The sequence below is a fragment of the Physella acuta genome, unplaced genomic scaffold (assembly GCF_028476545.2).
Source record: "Physella acuta isolate Inbredline_101_S28 unplaced genomic scaffold, ASM2847654v3 ptg000869l, whole genome shotgun sequence".
Lineage (NCBI taxonomy): Eukaryota > Metazoa > Mollusca > Gastropoda > Physidae > Physella > Physella acuta.
Window position 1 is genome coordinate 104039 of NW_026732386.1, and position 19776 is coordinate 123814.

Here is a 19776-nt window from a genome sequence, read left to right on the forward strand (position 1 = left end):
GCAGAGAGAGAGACTAGAGGAGCAGAGAGACAGACAAGAGGAGCAGAGAGACAGACTAGAGGAGCAGAGAGACAGACTAGAGGAGCAGAGAGACTAGAGGAGCAGAGAGAGAGACTAGAGGAGCAGAGAGAGAGACTAGAGGAGCAGAGAGACAGACTAGAGGAGCAGAGAGAGAGACTAGAGGAGCAGAGAGACAGACTAGAGGAGCAGAGAGACAGACTAGAGGAGCAGAGAGAGAGACTAGAGGAGCAGAGAGACAGACTAGAGGAGCAGATAGACTAGAGGAGTAGAGAGACAGACTAGAGGAGCAGAGAGACAGACTAGAGGAGCAGAGAGAGAGACTAGAGGAGTAGAGAGAGAGAGACTAGAGGAGCAGAGAGACAGACTAGAGGAGCAGAGAGACAGACTAGAGGAGTAGAGAGAGAGACCAGAGGAGCAGAGAGAGAGACCAGAGGAGCAGAGAGAGAGAGAGACTAGAGGAGCAGAGAGAGAGAGACAAGAGGAGCAGAGAGACAGACTAGAGGAGCAGAGAGACAGACTAGAGGAGTAGAGAGAGAGACCAGAGGAGCAGAGAGAGAGACCAGAGGAGCAGAGAGAGAGAGAGACTAGAGGAGCAGAAAGATAGACTAGAGGAGCAGAGAGACAGACTAGAGGAGCAGAGAGAGAGACTAGAGGAGCAGAGAGACAGACTAGAGGAGCAGAGAGACAGACTAGAGGAGCAGAGAGACAGACTAGAGGAGCAGAGAGACAGACTAGAGGAGCAGAGAGACAGACTATAGGAGCAGAGAGACAGACTAGAGGAGCAGAGAGATAGACTACAGGAGCAGAAAGATAGACTAGAGGAGCAGAGAGACAGACTAGAGGAGCAGAGAGACAGACTAGAGGAGCAGAGAGATAGACTACAGGAGCAGAAAGATAGACTAGAGGAGCAGAGAGACAGACTAGAGGAGAAGAGAGACAGACTAGAGGAGCAGAGAGACAGACTAGAGGAGCAGAGACACAGACTAGAGGAGCAGAGAGACTAGAGGAGCAGAGAGAGACTAGAGGAGCAGAGAGAGAGACCAGAGGAGCACAGAGAAAGACTAGAGGAGCAGAGAGAGAGAGAGACTAGAGGAGCAGAGAGAGACAAGAGGAGCAGAGAGACAGACTAGAGGAGCAGAGAGACAGACTAGAGGAGTAGAGAGAGACCAGAGGAGCAGAGAGAGAGACCAGAGGAGCAGAGAGACAGACTAGAGGAGCAGAGAGAGAGACTAGAGGAGCAGAGAGACAGACTAGAGGAGCAGAGAGACAGACTAGAGGAGCAGAGAGACAGACTAGAGCAGAGAGAGAGACTAGAGGAGCAGAGAGATAGACTAGAGGAGCAGAGAGACTAGAGGAGCAGAGAGACAGACTAGAGGAGCAGAGAGATAGACTAGAGGAGCAGAGAGACAGACACAGACAAGCTCGGAGTGAGTACAAAGGTTCACGAGCACCTTTACGAAAATGGCAGAGTTGCATTTTTTATTTTTATTTTTAAGAAAAAAAAAGTTGCTTTTTCCACCGCCGAATCAGAAAATTTGGTTGAACGTTAAAAAAACATAATGAGGGCAAGGCCATAGATAGAAAAGGTAAAGTTAAAAAAAATATATATCGCTCCGCGGTTTAGAGTAAACATGTGCAGGAGGGTGTGGGGAGGGTGGGGTCGGGGTGAGTGGTAGGGTGGGGTCGGGCTGAATTCTTCAAACAGCTGGTAGCCTCGCGCACACCGCCAAGTTTCATTGGTCGAATAAAGGTCAGTTGGCCGCGATTGGTTGAAATTTGGGGAGTGCGTGAAATCAGCTGATCATCAGCTGTAGGCCAGCTGATCGAGGAAGTTTTTTTTTTTCCTTGTCTTGGCATTGTTCGTTGTTATTGCCGGCTTAAGGGGAGATAATGTTGGATGGTAGGGGAGGGAGGAAGGGTAAGGGGAGATAAGTCTTGGTATAGATCCTGTAACAGGGCAGGGTGTACGTGTTCAGGTCAGGGGCGGGAGTGTGAGGAGAAATGATGATGCGCTTAAAGGCAAAGTTCCGTTTTAACGGAATGGACCAAATTTTTTTGGTGCTTTCATGTGAAGGTTATAAAATGGGGGAGAGGGTGGGATACGCGAGCGGTGTAAAAGCCGGTGTTTAATGCCGGCTAATTTAGAGAAGCTGATTTCAGCCGGCATATCAAAGCCGGTATTTATGCCAGCTAATTTATAGGAGCTAATTTCAGCCGGCATATCAAAGCCGGTGTTTAGGCCGGCTAATTTGTAGAAGTTGATTTCATCCGGCAGATGAGAGCCGGCATTTAATGTGCGGTAGGTTGGAGGAGCTGCTATCTGCCGGCTGCCGGCACGGTGAAGGTGTCAGACCGCTCCAGAAAGTCACTCTCTGTCTAGACGGGTCTCTATACAGCCCATCATCCTCTGTCTAGCTCTACAGCCCATCATCCTCTGTCTAGCTCTACAGCCCATCATCCTCTGTCCAGCTCTACAGCCCATCATCCTCTGTCTAGCTCTACAGCCCATCATCCTCTGTCTAGCTCTACAGCCCATCATCCTCTGTCTAGCAATACAGCCCATCATCCTCTGTCTAGGCGGGTATGGCTCTATATAGCACATCATCCTCAATCTAGCTCTACAGCCCATCATCTTCTGTCTAGCTCTACAGCCCATCATCCTCTGTCTAGCTCTACAGCCCATCATCCTCTGTCTAGCTCTACAGCCCATCATCCTCTGTCCAGCTCTACAGCCCATCATCCTCTGTCTAGCTCTACAGCCCATCATCTTCTGTCTAGCTCTACATCCCATCACCCTCTGTCTAGCTCTACAGCCCATCATCCTCTGTCTAGCAATACAGCCCATCATCCTCTGTCTAGGCGGGTATGGCTCTATACAGCCCATCATCCTCTGTCTCTCGTCAGCCCATCATCCTCTGTCTAGCTCTACATCCCATCACCCTCTGTCTAGCTCTACATCCCATCATCCTCTGTCTAGCTCTATAGCACATCATCCTCTGTCTAGGCATGTATGGCTCTATATAGCACATCACCCTCTGTCTAGCTCTACATCCCATCATCTTCTCTCTAGCTCTACAGCACATCATCCTCTGTCTAGGCATGTATGGCTCTACATGGTCCACCAATTTGATACAGTCCACCAGTTGACATGGTCCACCAGTTGACATGGTCCAACAGTTGACATGGTCCACCAGTTGACATGGTCCACCAGTTGACATGGTCCACCAGTTGACATGACATGGTCCACCAGTTGACATGGTCCACCAGTTGACATGGTCCACCAGTTGACATGGTCCACAAATTGACATGACATGGTCCACAAATTGACATGACATGGTCCACCAGTTGACATGGTCCACCAGTTGACATGACATGGTCCACTAGTTGACATGGTCCACCAGTTGACATGGTCCACAAATTGACATGACATGGTCCACCAGTTGACACGGTCCACCAGTTGACATGGTCCACCAGTTGACATGGTCCACCAGTTGACATGGTCCACAAATTGACATGACACGGTCCACCAGTTGACACGGTCAACCAGTTGACATGGTCCACAAATTGACATGACATGGTCCACCAGTTGACACGATCCACCAGTTGACATGGTCCACCAGTTGACATGGTCCACAAATTGACATGACATGGTCCACCAGTTGACATGGTCCACCAGTTGACATGACATGGTCCACTAGTTGACATGGTCCACCAGTTGACATGGTCCACAAATTGACATGACATGGTCCACCAGTTGACACGGTCCACCAGTTGACATGGTCCACCAGTTGACATGGTCCACCAGTTGACACGGTCAACCAGTTGACATGGTCCACAAATTGACATGACATGGTCCACCAGTTGACACGGTCCACCAGTTGACATGGTCCACCAGTTGACATGGTCCACAAATTGACATGACATGGTCCACCAGTTGACACGGTCCACCAGTTGACATGGTCCACCAGTTGACATGGTCAACCAGTGGACATGACATGGTCCACCAGTTGACATGGTCCATCAGTTGACATGGTCCACCAGTAGACACGGTCCACTAGTTGACATGGTCCAACAGTTGGCATGGTCCACCAGTTGACATGGTCCACCAGTTGACATGGTCCACCAGTTGACATGACATGGTCCACCAGTTGACATGACATGGTCCACCAGTTGACATGGTCCACCAATTGACATGGTCCACCAGTTGACATGGTCCACCAGTTGACATGGTCCACCAGTTGACATGGTCCACCAGTTGACATGGTCCACTAGTTGACATGGTCCACCAGTTGACATGACATGGTCCACGAGTTGACACGGTCCACCAGTTGACATGGTCCACAAATTGACATGATCCAACAGTTGACATGGTCCACCAGTTGACATGGTCCACCAGTTGACATGGTCCACCAGTTGACATGGTCCACCAGTTGACATGGTCCACCAGTTGACATGGTCCACCAGTTGACATGGTCCACTAGTTGACATGGTCCACCAGTTGACATGACATGGTCCACGAGTTGACATGGTCCACCAGTTGACACGGTCCACCAGTTGACATGACATGGTCCACCAGTTGACATGACATGGTCCACCAGTTGACATGGTCCACCAGTTGACATGGTCCACCAGTTGACATGGTCCACAAATTGACATGACATGGTCCACCAGTTGACACGGTCCACCAGTTGACATGGTCCACCAGTTGACATGACATGGTCCACGAGTTGACATGGTCCACCAGTTGACATGGTCCACCAGTTGACATGGTCCACCAGTTGACATGGTCCACTAGTTGACATGGTCCACCAGTTGACATGATATGGTCCATGAGTTGACATGGTCCACCAGTTGACATGGTCCACCAGTTGACATGACATGGTCCACCAGTTGACATGACATGGTCCACCAGTTGACATGGTCCACCAGTTGACATGGTCCACCAGTTGACATGGTCCACAAATTGACATGACATGGTCCACCAGTTGACACGGTCCACCAGTTGACATGACATGGTCCACGAGTTGACATGGTCCACCAGTTGACATGGTCCACCAGTTGACATGGCCCACCAGTTGACATGACACGGTCCACCAGTTGACATGACACGGTCCACCAGTTGACATGACATGGTCCACCAGTTGACATGGTCCACCAGTTGACACGGTCCACCAGTTGACATGACTCAGTCCACCAGTTGACCCCTCCCCCACCAGTACTAGGCCCACCAGTTGACCCCTCCCCACCAGTACTAGGCCCACCAGTTGACCCCTCCCTCACCAGTACTGGGCCCACCAGTTGACCCCTCGCCACCAGTACTAGGCCCACCAGTTGACCCCTCCCCCACCAGTACTATGCCCACCAGTTGACCCCTCCCCACCAGTACTAGGCCCACCAGTTGACCCCCCTCCCCCACCAGTATTAGGCCCACCAGTTGACCCCTCCCCCACCAGTACTAGGCCCACTTCTAACCGTCCCCTAAAGTTACGGTGACCGTAACCTGTCACTCTGGCTTGACACTTCCGACAGTGGCAGAAAACTGGGTTAATTGTAGGCTCGTTAATTGGGTTAATCTGACAACTATGACAGATAATTGGATCACCTGTATTTAGATAGCTGGGTTAATCTGCCAATTAAGGTAGATAACCTGGTTAAACCGGCCAGTAGAAGACTTTGTGAATCAACTAACTCTAGTACATGACTGGTTTAACCTAGTACGTAGATAGCTGGGTTAACCTGTCAGTTATGGTACTGAACCTGGTTAACCTGCCTGTAAAAAAAACTGGGTTAAACCTGCCATCGATGGTTGAATACGGGTTCAACCTGCCAACCATCATGGTAGATAACTGGGGCTAACCTAAAAATGTCGCGGGGCATCATGACATCACTCACCCATTAACATTGAAGGACGCCGATACAGACATACCGGAAATGTGTATGTCGATGGGAGGGGGGGGGGGAGTACAACTGGTAAATGGATACACCAAGCCACATTACTAGTAGACCAGATAACCCTTCCAGTAATTGTAGCCAAAAATTGTATACCACTCTTTATATAATGAACTCAAGATATAACAATTAACAGAAGAATACAAATCTAGTAAGGAATAATATACACATTTATGTACAATTTAATTAAGTGGAATTAACCTCTTTAATGGACGGGTTTACTGAAGAGGTAAGGGAAGTAAGCACAGAGAGTATTTGTAATAGGCAAGGGAAACAACCTACCGAAACGATTTATAAAACTAGTTCAACAATGCAGTTTTACAACACAAAGAAACGTAACCAAATTTATTTTTATTTATTCGAAACGCGCTGAGTTAATTCCCTTAGTAAAAAAATTAACGTTTTCAATACTGAGCACAATGTTATAATTTATGCTTTGGCTATTTATATGCCACATAGCTTCCTTTAAATTTTAAACAGATGAGCTTTATGATGCAATGTTTAAACTACAACAGCGTTAAAATAGCAAAAGCAACAGATGACTTGTGAAACCTATACCTACATCCTGTGTTACACAATAGCAACTGACTTGTGTGTAGAAGGGGCAGAGATTAAATCAAATTTTATTAACATTGCCCATATTTCTTGTATATGAAAAGAAGAGAAACAGACACGTATGTACAGTAACCAAAGGATAAAACATGCATATGAAAAAGTAAAACGGAGTTTCAAAACATATGAAAACAAATATTCATATTTTTTATTAAAATTTATATCTACAAAGGTCTAAGAGTATTTCAGTTTACATAAACACAATTCTAATCCAGACCATCTTGTGATCACACACTAGATTCCTGTGGTTTAGATTGTACTAATCTAGCCATTTTCTCTAGAAATGCAGTCTCTCCAATAAGAACCCTAGAAGATAAAAAAAAACAACAACTCAGTTACTTAATGCAATAATTTTGTCACACAGTTGCGGGTAAATTAAGACAAATTTTAAAATAATTCAATGTTCTATACCAGGGGTCTCCACACTTTTCAGTCCGAGGGCCGCATTAACTATCAAATTTCAGTTCGGAGGCCAGTTTCATCCAGGCATGTCTTTGATTTTTCTGGGCAAAGTTCCTAAGCCATTACCAACAAACGATTTTTTCCGTGGACAAAAAGATCTCCGCGGGCCGGATGAGAGGACCTCGCGGGCCACATCAGGGCAACGGGCCATAGTTTGGAGACCCCTGTTCTATACAACAAAGTTTTGTGGGACGGCGTGGTTGGATGGTAGAGTATACAACTGCTGACCCAAAAGTCTCGAGTTTGAATTCCAGGTTTGTGTCAGTACATCTTTGAGTCAACCCAGCTTTGATGGGTACCTGACTAACATTAGAGAAAGTAAAGGCAGCTGAGAATAGTACTGCCCACACCATCCCTTCATATGTTCAGGTTACTTCTTTACCAGCCCCAGGGACTGTCAGGTTTGAAAGGGTTCTTTACTTACAAGAAATTTTTGCTAGTTACTTTTTTGTTTTTTTAGTAACAAGCTTTTATTTAAACACTAAATAAAAAAAAATAAAAAAAACTATTTTCTTTAAATGCACAACTATTAGTGTTTTTCTTTTATTTCTAAGACCAGGTATGAAGGAGCACTCACCTTTCATTCTCTATATTGGACATGGTGTCCAGCAAATGTCTGGAAGCCTGGTCAAAGCCCGTGGAATTCAACACTGCATAGGTAACAGCACCAACCAGAGACCTGGATGGAAGAAAATAAATTGAGAGATAACATAAAAGCCAGATAAACCTACTGAAACAAGTAGATATAAATTTTAATTGATGTCAGAAAGCTGTTTTATTAACGTGAGATAATGAGGTTATTTATGGATAAAATTAATAATGAGATTGGTCAAATTGATCACACAAATTTTAATATCATGTTTTGCACTAGTTTTTTTTTTGTGTGCTTTACTTTTAATGGAAAACAATACAAGATGTTAAAACTGTTTTTAAAATGGTGGAACATTCATATAATTAGTAAGTTAAAAACAAGTTGAGGCATGGTACGTATCTAAAAACTTTGAACATGACATGTACCTTGAATGTGGTATCTAAAAACAATGATGTGTAACTAAAAAGTTAGAACACGATGTGTAACCTCACCCCAGAAAACCAGCGACACAGAATCCGGACACAAAGCCTTTCAGGCCAAGATGGAACCTGGCTAATCCACCTGTCAAACCTGTGAGTATTTCACACATTTAATCATCACAATAAAAACAAAAACATAATGTATGTATTTCACACATTTAATCATCACAATAAAAACAAAAACATAATGTATGAGTTTTTTTTTAGCCAAAATATTGTAGCTCAAATTGGAAATGCATTACTTGCTAAAAAGAAAACATAGTGCCAGAATTAACTACAAATGGCAATCATCTTTTCTTTTTTGTGCCCAAGACACACGGGGCAGATGAAGTAGATTTCATCTGTTTCAAGGACCTTGGCACTTGAAAGGATAGTGTGGTCAGCTCTATGCCCAGCCGCCTTTATTTTCCCAAACAAGAGTTTGGTACCTGTCAGAGCTGGGTGGACTCAAGGATTTTCTACTAACTTGAACCTAGATTCAAACTCAAGACTTCCAGGTTAGCAGTCTAGCGCTCTACTGCTAGGCCACGCCTTCTGCTATGAATGGCGGTAAACAGCTTGAATTCTCAAGGATCCATAACATATTTCTTAAATAATGTAAATAATTTTTAACAACAGATGCAATCATATAAACTTGATTATGTATGTTTTGTACCACTGGTACTTTTTAAAATTAATATTTTAGGTAACAAACGCTGTGTCACTATCTCGTCTTTTTCATTAGTCTTTAACCGTGCTGATGAATACTATTGTCTATTGTTCTTGTAATAGTCTATAATTTATGAAACTACTACTCCACTATCAGTATTTATTATTACTTAAGTTTTATCCTTAGTGTCATCTGCTCAGAAAGCTCCATACTACTAGTACTGTCTGGGTAGCTCTCTTGTAAGGGGAGGTAACAGAAAAGTTAGACTACTCTTAACTTTGGTTAACTAGGTACATGGTATCCTAGGCCTTCCATACATTACCTCCAGCTATGGAATACTCCATTACAGATGTTTTGTTTCTGTATGAGGCTATACACTGGGATACGTATCTGAAGTATTAAAACACCATTTTCAAAATTGTCTGTCAGAACTAATAAAGATTAGATACTAAAATTAAAGAAAGAAAACAAAAGGTTGGAAAATATTCAACAACAAACATTAAACAAATTCTAGTTAACTTTTTAAACTTTAATTATTTAGGTTTAAACTAAATACAATATAAATTAATATAAAGTTAAATTTAAGTTAATGGTATATAACGATAAGTTTTATATAAGGATAAGTTTTATATAAGGATAAGTTTTATATTACCAATTGTACCAAACATTAAAGGTAAATTTGCCGACCAGACATTCAAACCTAATTTTAATAGATCTCAGAGACCAGTTACAGGAACTCCAATGATCTAATGCTAAATTTTGCCATGACGTGGTCTGACAGAATCATACTGGCATATTTCTGAGCCACCCAGCAGTAATAAGTACTCAACACTCATACCACTGGTCAGACCACACAGAGACCATCACCCACCCGCATTCACTCAATCTTTAGATTTTGGAAGGAGAATTCATTAATTTTTTAATTAATTCTTTATAAGACACTGGATTATCCATAAATATTTCACCATGGTTTATAGATTCTGAATCTTATAAATGTTGACCTGAATCCAATTTTCACACTTTACTAAAATATCAAATAGCGTTGTCTCCCATGTTCCCCTGAAATTTCATGTTTCCTTATCGACTAGGATCTATATATATATAATTCTCTTCTTCGAGCCGTTAGAAAACAAGCTGCAAACGCTCTCCCTACCTCCCCACCCCTACATGGTTTTAGTGAGCTGTGTTCACTCTAAATGTTTACAAGCAGAGCCAACGATTTTAAACGTAGGGGGGGGGGGGGGGGGGGGGAGGAGGAGGGGGGGAGGGAAGGAAGGGGGGGGGGAGGAGGGGGGGAGGGAAGGAAGGGGGGGGGGGTTATGGTCCTTAACGAGCTACTTAAAGTGTTTTAAAGAAATATTTTCAGTGTCAGCGTTGGTACTGTCGAATTCACAAATTATGAATTATTGAAAATTAGAAACAACTAAATAGCGGTGTATGTTATGCCGCGGGCCGGCTCGTATGGGATATTTACTCTGTTCAATAGAGCCCCAGGGGACCAATGATTCAGTCTCAGGGGTTCAGCTGAGCTCAAGACACATACCAGACTCATGATTCACGATTGGATTTTGTCTGCGGGCAATGGAATTATTTTCTGGAAAATTTAATGGTCAACTTGACCAACACAACTTGGTTAAATGACTTACAAAAAGGAAGCAGAGAATATGGCCATCCTTGTAGAAAACTGAATTCCTTTGAGGATTGCATTGAAGGATATTTGGTCCTGCATCATTCTCTAAAAAAATCAAATTAATGACACTATTTATTCTACAAATTAATGACACTATTAGTTACACAAATTAATTACACTAATAGTTCTACAAATTAATGACACTATTAGTAATACAAATTAATGACACTATTAATTCCACAAATTAATGACACTATTAATTCTACAAATTAATGACACTATTAGTAATACAAATTAATGACACTATTAATTCTACAAACTAATGACACTATTAATTCTACAAATTAATAGTGCTATTAGTTCTACAAATTAATAACACTATTAATTTTACAAATTAACGACACTATTATTTCTACAAATTAATGACACTATTGGTTCAACAAATTAATGACACTATTAATTCTACAAATTAATGACACTATTAATTCTACAAATTAATGACACTATTAGTAATACAAATTAATGACACTATTAGTAATACAAATTAATGACACTATTAATTCCACAAATTAATGACACTATTAATTCTACAAATTAATAGTGCTATTAGTTCTACAAATTAATAACACTATTAATTTTACAAATTAACGACACTATTATTTCTACAAATTAATGACACTATTGGTTCAACAAATTAATGACACTATTAATTCTACAAATTAATGACACTATTAATTCTACAAATTAATGACACTATTAGTAATACAAATTAATGACACTATTAGTAATACAAATTAATGACACTATTAATTCCACAAATTAATGACACTATTAATTCTACAAATTAATAGTGCTATTAGTTCTACAAATTAATAACACTATTAATTTTACAAATCAACGACACTATTATTTCTACAAATTAATGACACTATTAATTCTACAAACTAATGACACTATTAATTCTACAAATTAATAGTGCTATTAGTTCTACAAATTAATAACACTATTAATTTTACAAATCAACGACACTATTATTTCTACAAATTAATGACACTATTGGTTCAACAAATTAATGACACTATTAATTCTACAAATTAATGACACTATTAGTAATACAAATTAATGACACTATTAATTCTACAAATTAATGACACTATTAGTAATACAAATTAATGACACTATTAATTCTACAAACTAATGACACTATTAATTCTACAAATTAATAGTGCTATTAGTTCTACAAATTAATAACACTATTAATTTTACAAATTAACGACACTATTATTTCTACAAATTAATGACACTATTGGTTCAACAAATTAATGACACTATTAATTCTACAAATTAATGACACTATTAATTCTACAAATTAATGACACTATTAGTAATACAAATTAATGACACTATTAGTAATACAAATTAATGACACTATTAATTCCACAAATTAATGACACTATTAATTCTACAAATTAATAGTGCTATTAGTTCTACAAATTAATAACACTATTAATTTTACAAATCAACGACACTATTATTTCTACAAATTAATGACACTATTGGTTCAACAAATTAATGACACTATTAATTCTACAAATTAATGACACTATTAATTCTACAAATTAATGACACTATTAGTAATACAAATTAATGACACTATTAATTCCACAAATTAATGACACTATTAATTCTACAAATTAATGACACTATTAGTAATACAAATTAATGACACTATTAATTCTACAAATTAATGACACTATTAATTCTACAAATTAATGACACTATTAGTTCTACAAATAATACAATTTACCACCCCCCAAAACAAATAGATTTTAAAACTTGACACACATTTTATGGGAGAATATGTAACTAAAACCTCACTGATTTAGTTTATATATGAATCGGTTGAACACACTCCTCCCCCACACACATCTGATTTAATCTAGTTTAGACATGGCCCAAATAGCTGCTCAACATAATGTGGACTATAAAATCTCTTCATTAACTCGCTGTGTTTATTAAAACTCTACTTCAACTGCTCTTTAAGACAATTGGTCTGAACTGGCACTATCTTTTACACAGAATATTTGTTTTCAATAGGTTTCTTTTCAAATCATAAAATTTATTTATTTCTATCAAGTCGGAAGAGACAAGTATAGAAGCAAAAAGTTATGGGAGATAACTTACAATGGCCTGCAGTCGTGTCCTGAATACTGTCCCCCTGTGCTGGCGTATAAACTCTTCTTTACTTAGTTTCCATTCAGGTACATACTTCATAAGGAAGGTTACAACGAAAATTTGCATCAGGGTAATGCTTATAAATCTAACCTCTATACTGGGTTGTCCTCTCAAGCTGAAAAAAAGACATTGCAATTTAGTATTTGATGGTTAAAGGCTGAACCTTGGTATTCACTAGAAAATGTATATTTTCATCATGTAGTGCTGACTCAACATCATTCAAAGTCCAGGCTAATACAGTAAATGGCAACAGAAATCTGACTGTAATACAAGACCCAAATATAGGTTATACGTACACATAAACACTCCACATACAGATGTCTCAAAAATATCTGCCCCACCTCATTGCAATACAAAACCCAGATACAAGTTATAAGACCATGGTGCCGTCCACATAAACACTACACATACAGAGGTCTCAAAATATCTGCCCCATTACAATACAATATCCAGGTGCAAGTTATAAGACCACGGTGCCGTCCACATAAACACTACACATACAGATGTCTCAAAAATATCTGCCCCATTACAATACAAGACCCAGGTGCAAGTTATAAGATCATGGTGCCGTCCACATAAACACTACACATACATAAATATCTGCCTCCCACAGCCTTAAGAAGTACTTTACATTCTTTAAACAAGGTTCCCTCACAATCCAGACTCTCAGAACTTAAGACATTCAGGTTAGCAGTCATATGCTCTAACATTTGACCATTGTTACTTAGAAGAAGGTAGAACGAAATAAAATGTTCAATAAGAAGGGGAGATAAATATGACTCCATTTCTTCCAAGTCAATTATTATTTTATTTACATCTAGAATACAAGTCAAATAAATAGATCTACCTCTGCAATATCACAATAAGGCAAAAAAAGACTGAATAATAAAAAAGCTTTCTAGGATGCCATAAATTTCAAGTTTAAATGGTCTTGGTTTTTTCTAAACTGCAAACGCATATGTTTGAGAATACAGGATATGGTTCTCAAATTCTCAGGACTACCCATAAAAAAAAAAGTTAAAAAATGTATTTTCGTTTAGTTCTACTTACTCATTTTTAAACATTGACTTGACTCGATCATACCCAGTTTCTTGATCGATGTAAATTCTGGCCATAGCTTCAATTTCTGGGGAAAATTCCTTTGCGCTACTGTCCAAATCAAACAGTTCTTTTTTTTCAGGGGTAGGAGTTTCCACCCTCTTACCATCAGATGCATACACTCTGGAACATCTGAAGATCTTAGTGAAAGTTGAATAGTGTTTGAAACAGTTCTGAAAAATATTCTCTGGTCTCCATTTATTTGCCTGGTAACTTTCGAAAGGGAATATGAAATTTTTATTACATTTGCAGCTAGTTATCAAGGCTTGATATAGTTCCGCGCTTGTGACTGGTTTTTTATCCTCAGACATAGTTCTGTATAGGTTCACCTGAAATAAGAATGCTACAATGATAAGAAAAGGTTTAAATATCAAAGGAATTTAGAATATATAGCTCTTATCATTGTCCTACATGGCATCACATTAAAAAAGAATAGACTGAAAAGTATTTTTCAAAGAGATAACTAATTATTATTCAATCTATTCTATAGGCTCCTTACTATAATAAACAATTAGAGACCTAAGCCTGTAGAAAGGCCTAGGCCTAATCCTCATGTTGTATATCACAACATTTAGTTTAAGTTTACTGTTTACGCCTTAGTGGTATTAATTTTATAAAATATTATTCATAGGCCTATTTACTAGTTAAATAGGCCTAGTAATAATACTTAGGGCAGGCCTACTAATTAATAGATATAGTGCCCTATGGATTATATCTTGTACTGGCTAAAGAGTTTTTATTTAGATCTTGTATTTGTTAGTTTTACTTTTTTTAGATTCTCAGTCCTACCTTGAGAAAAAAAAATTAATTTGATTTATAACCTTGCTTTTAGATTTTTACTTTAAGTATCACAAAGCAATTTTCCCCATCATACTACTACTAGGACCTAATCAGTAGCGTAGCGAGGGGGGGGGGGACATATGTCCCCGGGCGCCGACCTTAGGGGGCGCCAAAATGGGTTGGAAAAATAACTTGAAAGGTTGAGGGGGGTGCAAATTGAAAGTTTGAGGGGGGGGGGGGGGGGGGGGGGGAAGGTGCAAATCAAAAAAATCTCGAGGGGGGTGCAAATCAAAAAGTTTGTCCCCTGGAAGGGTCGCTACGCCTCTGGACCTAATTAGTTTATATGTTATTAATTCGTACCAGCCCCCCCCCCCTAATATGGCAAAATGCCATCCCATTTTCCAAGCAGAAAATCAGTTGCGTAACAGCTTGTAGTAAAAGCAAAAAAAAAGGCATAAACAATAGAAGGAATAAAATCACTGGGTATGTAGTAGTACTGTAGTAACTAAATATTCTATAATTCTAATTAGTAGTAACCATTCTACTAGATCTACATAAATTTTGAATAGGCCTTAGCCGTTAGCCAAACTCACGGGCCTACTGCAGTGTTACAGTAGTGTAGTAGTAAATTTTTAACGGCTAATTAGTAGAAGGTCTCTGGAATTTGGCAGATAAAACGTCGGGAGTCAAGCGTCCAGTCCGGGCGCCATATTGTTGTTAGCAACCGACCACGCCTCCAAGTTAGTGAGTAGGCCTAATACTATTAAAGTGTAATACAGTTGATTAATAATTATTAATTTAAAAGGTAATCTAATAATCTATCGTTTTAGGTAGGCCAGGCCATAGGCTGGCCCTATGAGTATGGAGTATCAGTAACTGAGGTAATCTATCATTTTGGGTACGTAAAATCGCCCGCGACTAGTAATGTGAAAAACAGGGGACTTCTTAAATTTTAATAGTTATTTCACATTTGGAGAAGGATTTATATTTTGAAAAATACACAAATGTTTTCTTGTTTCATTTATGTACCTGTTTTTAAACAATTGAATTAAAACTTTTTAGTAATAAATGAAGACTAGCGATGTTTCCAACAGATGCAACCATGCTCATCCTAATATATAAAACCCCACGTTCACACCTCTCTCTCTCTCTCTCTCTCTCTCTCTCTGTCTGTCCGCAAAATATTTTCGCCGGACATCACGTCAGAATCGGCAGCGATATATGGATACCTTTATACGGACTTTTGTTGAAAATAATATGTTAGATGTTTTAAATGTATAACCACAATTTTATTTAAAGAAGAAAAATAAAAAATAAAGGCGTATTCGAATGTAGAGAAACAGTATTATTTATGCAACCGGAAAAGCATTAATAGATGTGAAAAAGAACGCATAAAACTGTGACGTCACTATTGCTTATACATTAACTAATGACGTCATCTGCCGTGTTTAGAATAAAAAGAAATGAACTATTTCATTCAAATTTGATTTTGATTACGTACACTATGAAATGTATACAATACAATTTTTCCGGCCTAAACTCATAAAATTTATTTTATTTATTTGGATTCTAGATCTATATATACTAGATTAATCTATTCAAATAATACATTTCTATACTAAAGTATTTCAGGCCTTAATTACTTTATTGAAATCTTTGTTTATCTATGCAATTTGCTAATCTCTATAATATATAAAGCAAAGTTGTCGGGTGCCCAATAGGGCACTTCCCGGCGCCGCAGGCGCTTCAAATTTGGCAAGATCTTGCCTTGGGGCGACAGAACACGGGGGCCGGTTGGCCGAAAAGTCTACGATGATGGGGTCAAAACTGACCTCGACTGACCGGCGCCTTATATGAGCTATAAATCGAAAAAAAATGTCCACGGAGGAACCTCTTCATAACTCCTGAGGTCGTAGACCGACCCTCGGGCGAATTAATTTAGCATTCAAATTCTCAATGTTTTCGAAAGCCTAAGCGAAGCTGGGCAGCATGCCTTGTTTACTATAGCAGCCATCTTGTTTAAGTTTTTTTAAACTTATAGAGCGAGATTCAGGTTTTTACGTACCCAAAGCAAAACGATAGATGGTAATCTATCGTTTTGGGTACGTAAAATCGCCGGCGGCTATTAATGTACGAAAAAGTTACCTCATTGTCAAGGCTTTAGTAGAAGTATATTGTGATATATTTGTGTCAAATATTATAGATAAATGAATAATAACCTAAATCAATGGCTAAATATATCAATATATGCCAGAAATTAACTTTAAACAGCAGTGTTTGCGAGCAAGATTTGCTATATAAACAGCAGCCATTTGTAAAATAGAATGGCTTCCCCCTGTCTCGCGCTATATATCCGCTATAAAAAAAAAACTTAAACAAGATGGCTGCTATAGTAAATGAGCATGGTTGCATCTGTTGGAAACATCGCTAGTCTTCATTTATTACTGAAAAGTTTTAATTCAATTGTTTAAAAACAGGTACATAAATGAAACAAAGAAACATTTTTGTATTTTTTAAAACATAAATCCTCCTCAAAATGTGAAGTAATTATTAAAATTTAAGGAGTCACCTGTTTTTACTAGATCTAGATCTAGACCTTCTAGTCGCGGGCGATTTTACGTACCCAAAACGATAGTTTACCCGATAGATTACCACCGTAACTGTCAGTAACTGAGACTATTAAATAATATTATTGTTTAAAGTTTAATCTGAGTACCTATAATAGCCACAAGTCCAGAGGCTACTACTATAGAGTCTAGCAGCTAAACTTTATATTAGTTTAGAACAATTAGGGTAAAGGAGGGCGTTAAGAGCCGTGTGGTATTAAGCCCCAATCAACACCCCACCCCCACAAAACCCCCAATAACACTGCTAATCTACTTCTGAGGTAACAACCACTGCTGTTCTTTGATAACAGAGAAGCAGAGGATTCATTTTATGTAATTTATGACCCACTTGGTCCAATAAGGAGAGGATGAGACAAGATTTAATCCCACTGCTCTTTCCTTAAAATTTCTCATCTCCATAAAACCATTTTGTGAACTTTTTTTCCAAATAGACATAACTTGGGAAACTTCACTTTGTAATAAACCAAATGAGTTTTTCAAGCCCATTCTTTGTTCCTGTATTAGATTATTGGTTGTTGTACATTTTAACACTATTTTTATAGCTATGGCTAGAAAATTTTTATTTTGGTGAATTTTTTTTGCACAGTGATTAATGGTGCCAAAACAAAATGGCCGACATTAGTCCCATTTTACCATGCTATAAAGTTTTTATCATTATCAGAGTAAAACTTGACTGATCATTACCATAATGGTTTTATTTGTTAGATAATAACTAAATCTACATGAATACATTCATTTTGTTCACTAGCTTGCCTGTTTAGAAAAGTTATAACAGATACTGTTATGTGGCTCTTGAAACCCTATGTGCACGTTTCTCATTTATTAGACCACTGAATATGACACTGGTATAGGAATAGTTAACACAAAATGTATTAATTGTTAAACAGACTTGTGTCTAAATGATAGAAATACTATTCTAACCTGCTAAAAAGTAAAAATTCAGTCATCTCATGTTAGCAAGGTAATTTTTAAAATGGTATGAGTACTTATTACCCCTAAGGGGCAATACAGCCGACTCAGCCCCCACCTGTTTCTAACCAACCATAAAACTTCTAATCTCTTTGTAGGTAACAGGAATAAATGTTCTTAGGTCTCAGCCAATCTGGGGTGGTATGTTATGTAATTTATGACCCTCATGGTCCAGCATGGAAGTAAACAGACACATTAATACCACTGCTCCCCCCCTTACAATTTCTTACCCCCATGATACCCAGCCCCCCACCAGTTTCTGGCCCACCATAAAACTTCATCTCTTTGTAGGTAACATGGATTACAGTTACAGATCTCAGACAATCTGTGGTGGCATGTTATGTAACATATGACCTTCATGGTCTAGCAGGGTGGAGACCAAAGAGGAATCAGTACCACTGCTCTCCCCTCACAATTTCTCACCTCCATGATCTAACCCACCATTAAACTTCATCTCTTTGTAGGTAACATGGACTAAGTTCTTAGATCTCAGCCAACCAGAGATAGCATCTCCTTATGTAATTTATGGCCCTCAGGGTCCAGCAAGGAGAAAAAAAGGGGAAACCAGTACCACTGCTCTCCCCTCACAATTTCTCACCCCCATGATACACAGCCCCCACCTGTATCTAACCCACCATAAAACTTATCTCTTTGTAGGTAGCATGGACTTAGTTCTTAGATCTCAGCCAACCAGAGATAGCATCTCCTTATGTAATTTATGGCCCTCAGGGTCCAGCAAGGAGAACAAAGGGGAAACCAGTACCACTGCTCTCCCCTCAACATTTCTCACCTCCATGTCATGTTATGTAATGTATAGCACACATGGCTTATCAGGGGAAAGCATTAAGGCAGATTAGTTAGTACCAACCCTTTTTACATACAATAATGTTAACTCTGGACAGCTACACACTAGTATACTAGCTACACACTAGGCATACTAATGTGCCTACTGTAAACTACTTGACTTTAGGCCCTATGTACACCTGTAATTGTATCAATTGTAGACTGGGCCCATTGGGGCCTAGTGATAGCTAGTATCAGTTAAAGTGTGTGTACACACCATTAACTATTTTGGGGTTAGAAATTAATTATTTTTATTGAGGAGTTAGTCTAAACTAGGAGATAATGCTTATTGCCCCATTGCCCGGCTCCTTTCACCCCAAATGCTGATTTCGGGGGTATGACAATAAATGTTCAATTAAACCCATTTAAAGTATATTTAATAGACTTTGTTATTATTTATATATTGTGTAAGATATGTTAGAATAATTTTGCCATATTTTCAATACTAAAAAATTCTTAGATTAGTAGAAATCTTTAAAAATGTACAGGTGCTAAAAAGTGTGGCTCTTAACGCCCTCCTTTACCCTACAGTTTAGTTTAGAGACCGTCTTACTTAGTTTGGTAACTTCGCAAATTGTCGAGCTATCACTAAAGTAAAGTTCACTAAAGGTGAAAATGAAAGTTAAAAGTTGAAACGGAAGTTGTGCATGGGTTCGTCAATAGCAGTAACAAGTTAAAAATTGTAAAATAAATGTTTCACTAATAAAACAATACAAGCTGTTGGTTGATGGATCTGCATAAAGATATGATTAGAATCACATTTTCATATAATAAAAATTAGGGCCTAATGTTTTTTTTTACATGTATGAAATAAACATTTTAGACAATGA

General features: G+C 38.9%; 2 protein-coding genes across 2 annotated transcripts; one reads left to right on the forward strand and one right to left on the reverse strand.

The window, feature by feature from the left end:
* Positions 1 to 443: 443 nt before the first annotated feature.
* Positions 444 to 1133, forward strand: LOC131952352 (RNA-binding protein 25-like; the record flags this gene model as incomplete). Its single annotated transcript, XM_059314968.1, has 2 exons — positions 444 to 491; positions 1053 to 1133. Coding segments are annotated over 2 exons (129 nt in total), but the record flags the coding sequence as incomplete, so codon positions are not given.
* Positions 1134 to 6708: 5575 nt separating this feature from the next.
* On the reverse strand, positions 6709 to 17250 carry LOC131952351 (RPII140-upstream gene protein-like). The gene is made up of 8 exons (XM_059314967.1): positions 17224 to 17250; positions 13680 to 14056; positions 12579 to 12744; positions 10411 to 10499; positions 9087 to 9154; positions 8128 to 8206; positions 7622 to 7723; positions 6709 to 6888 (listed from the first exon to the last, which is right to left on the reverse strand). The coding sequence occupies exons 2-8, from the start codon at positions 14036 to 14038 to the stop codon at positions 6810 to 6812; spliced, it is 942 nt and encodes a 313-aa protein (XP_059170950.1). The 5' UTR covers positions 14039 to 14056; positions 17224 to 17250; the 3' UTR covers positions 6709 to 6809.
* Between the last annotated feature and the right edge of the window lie 2526 nt (positions 17251 to 19776).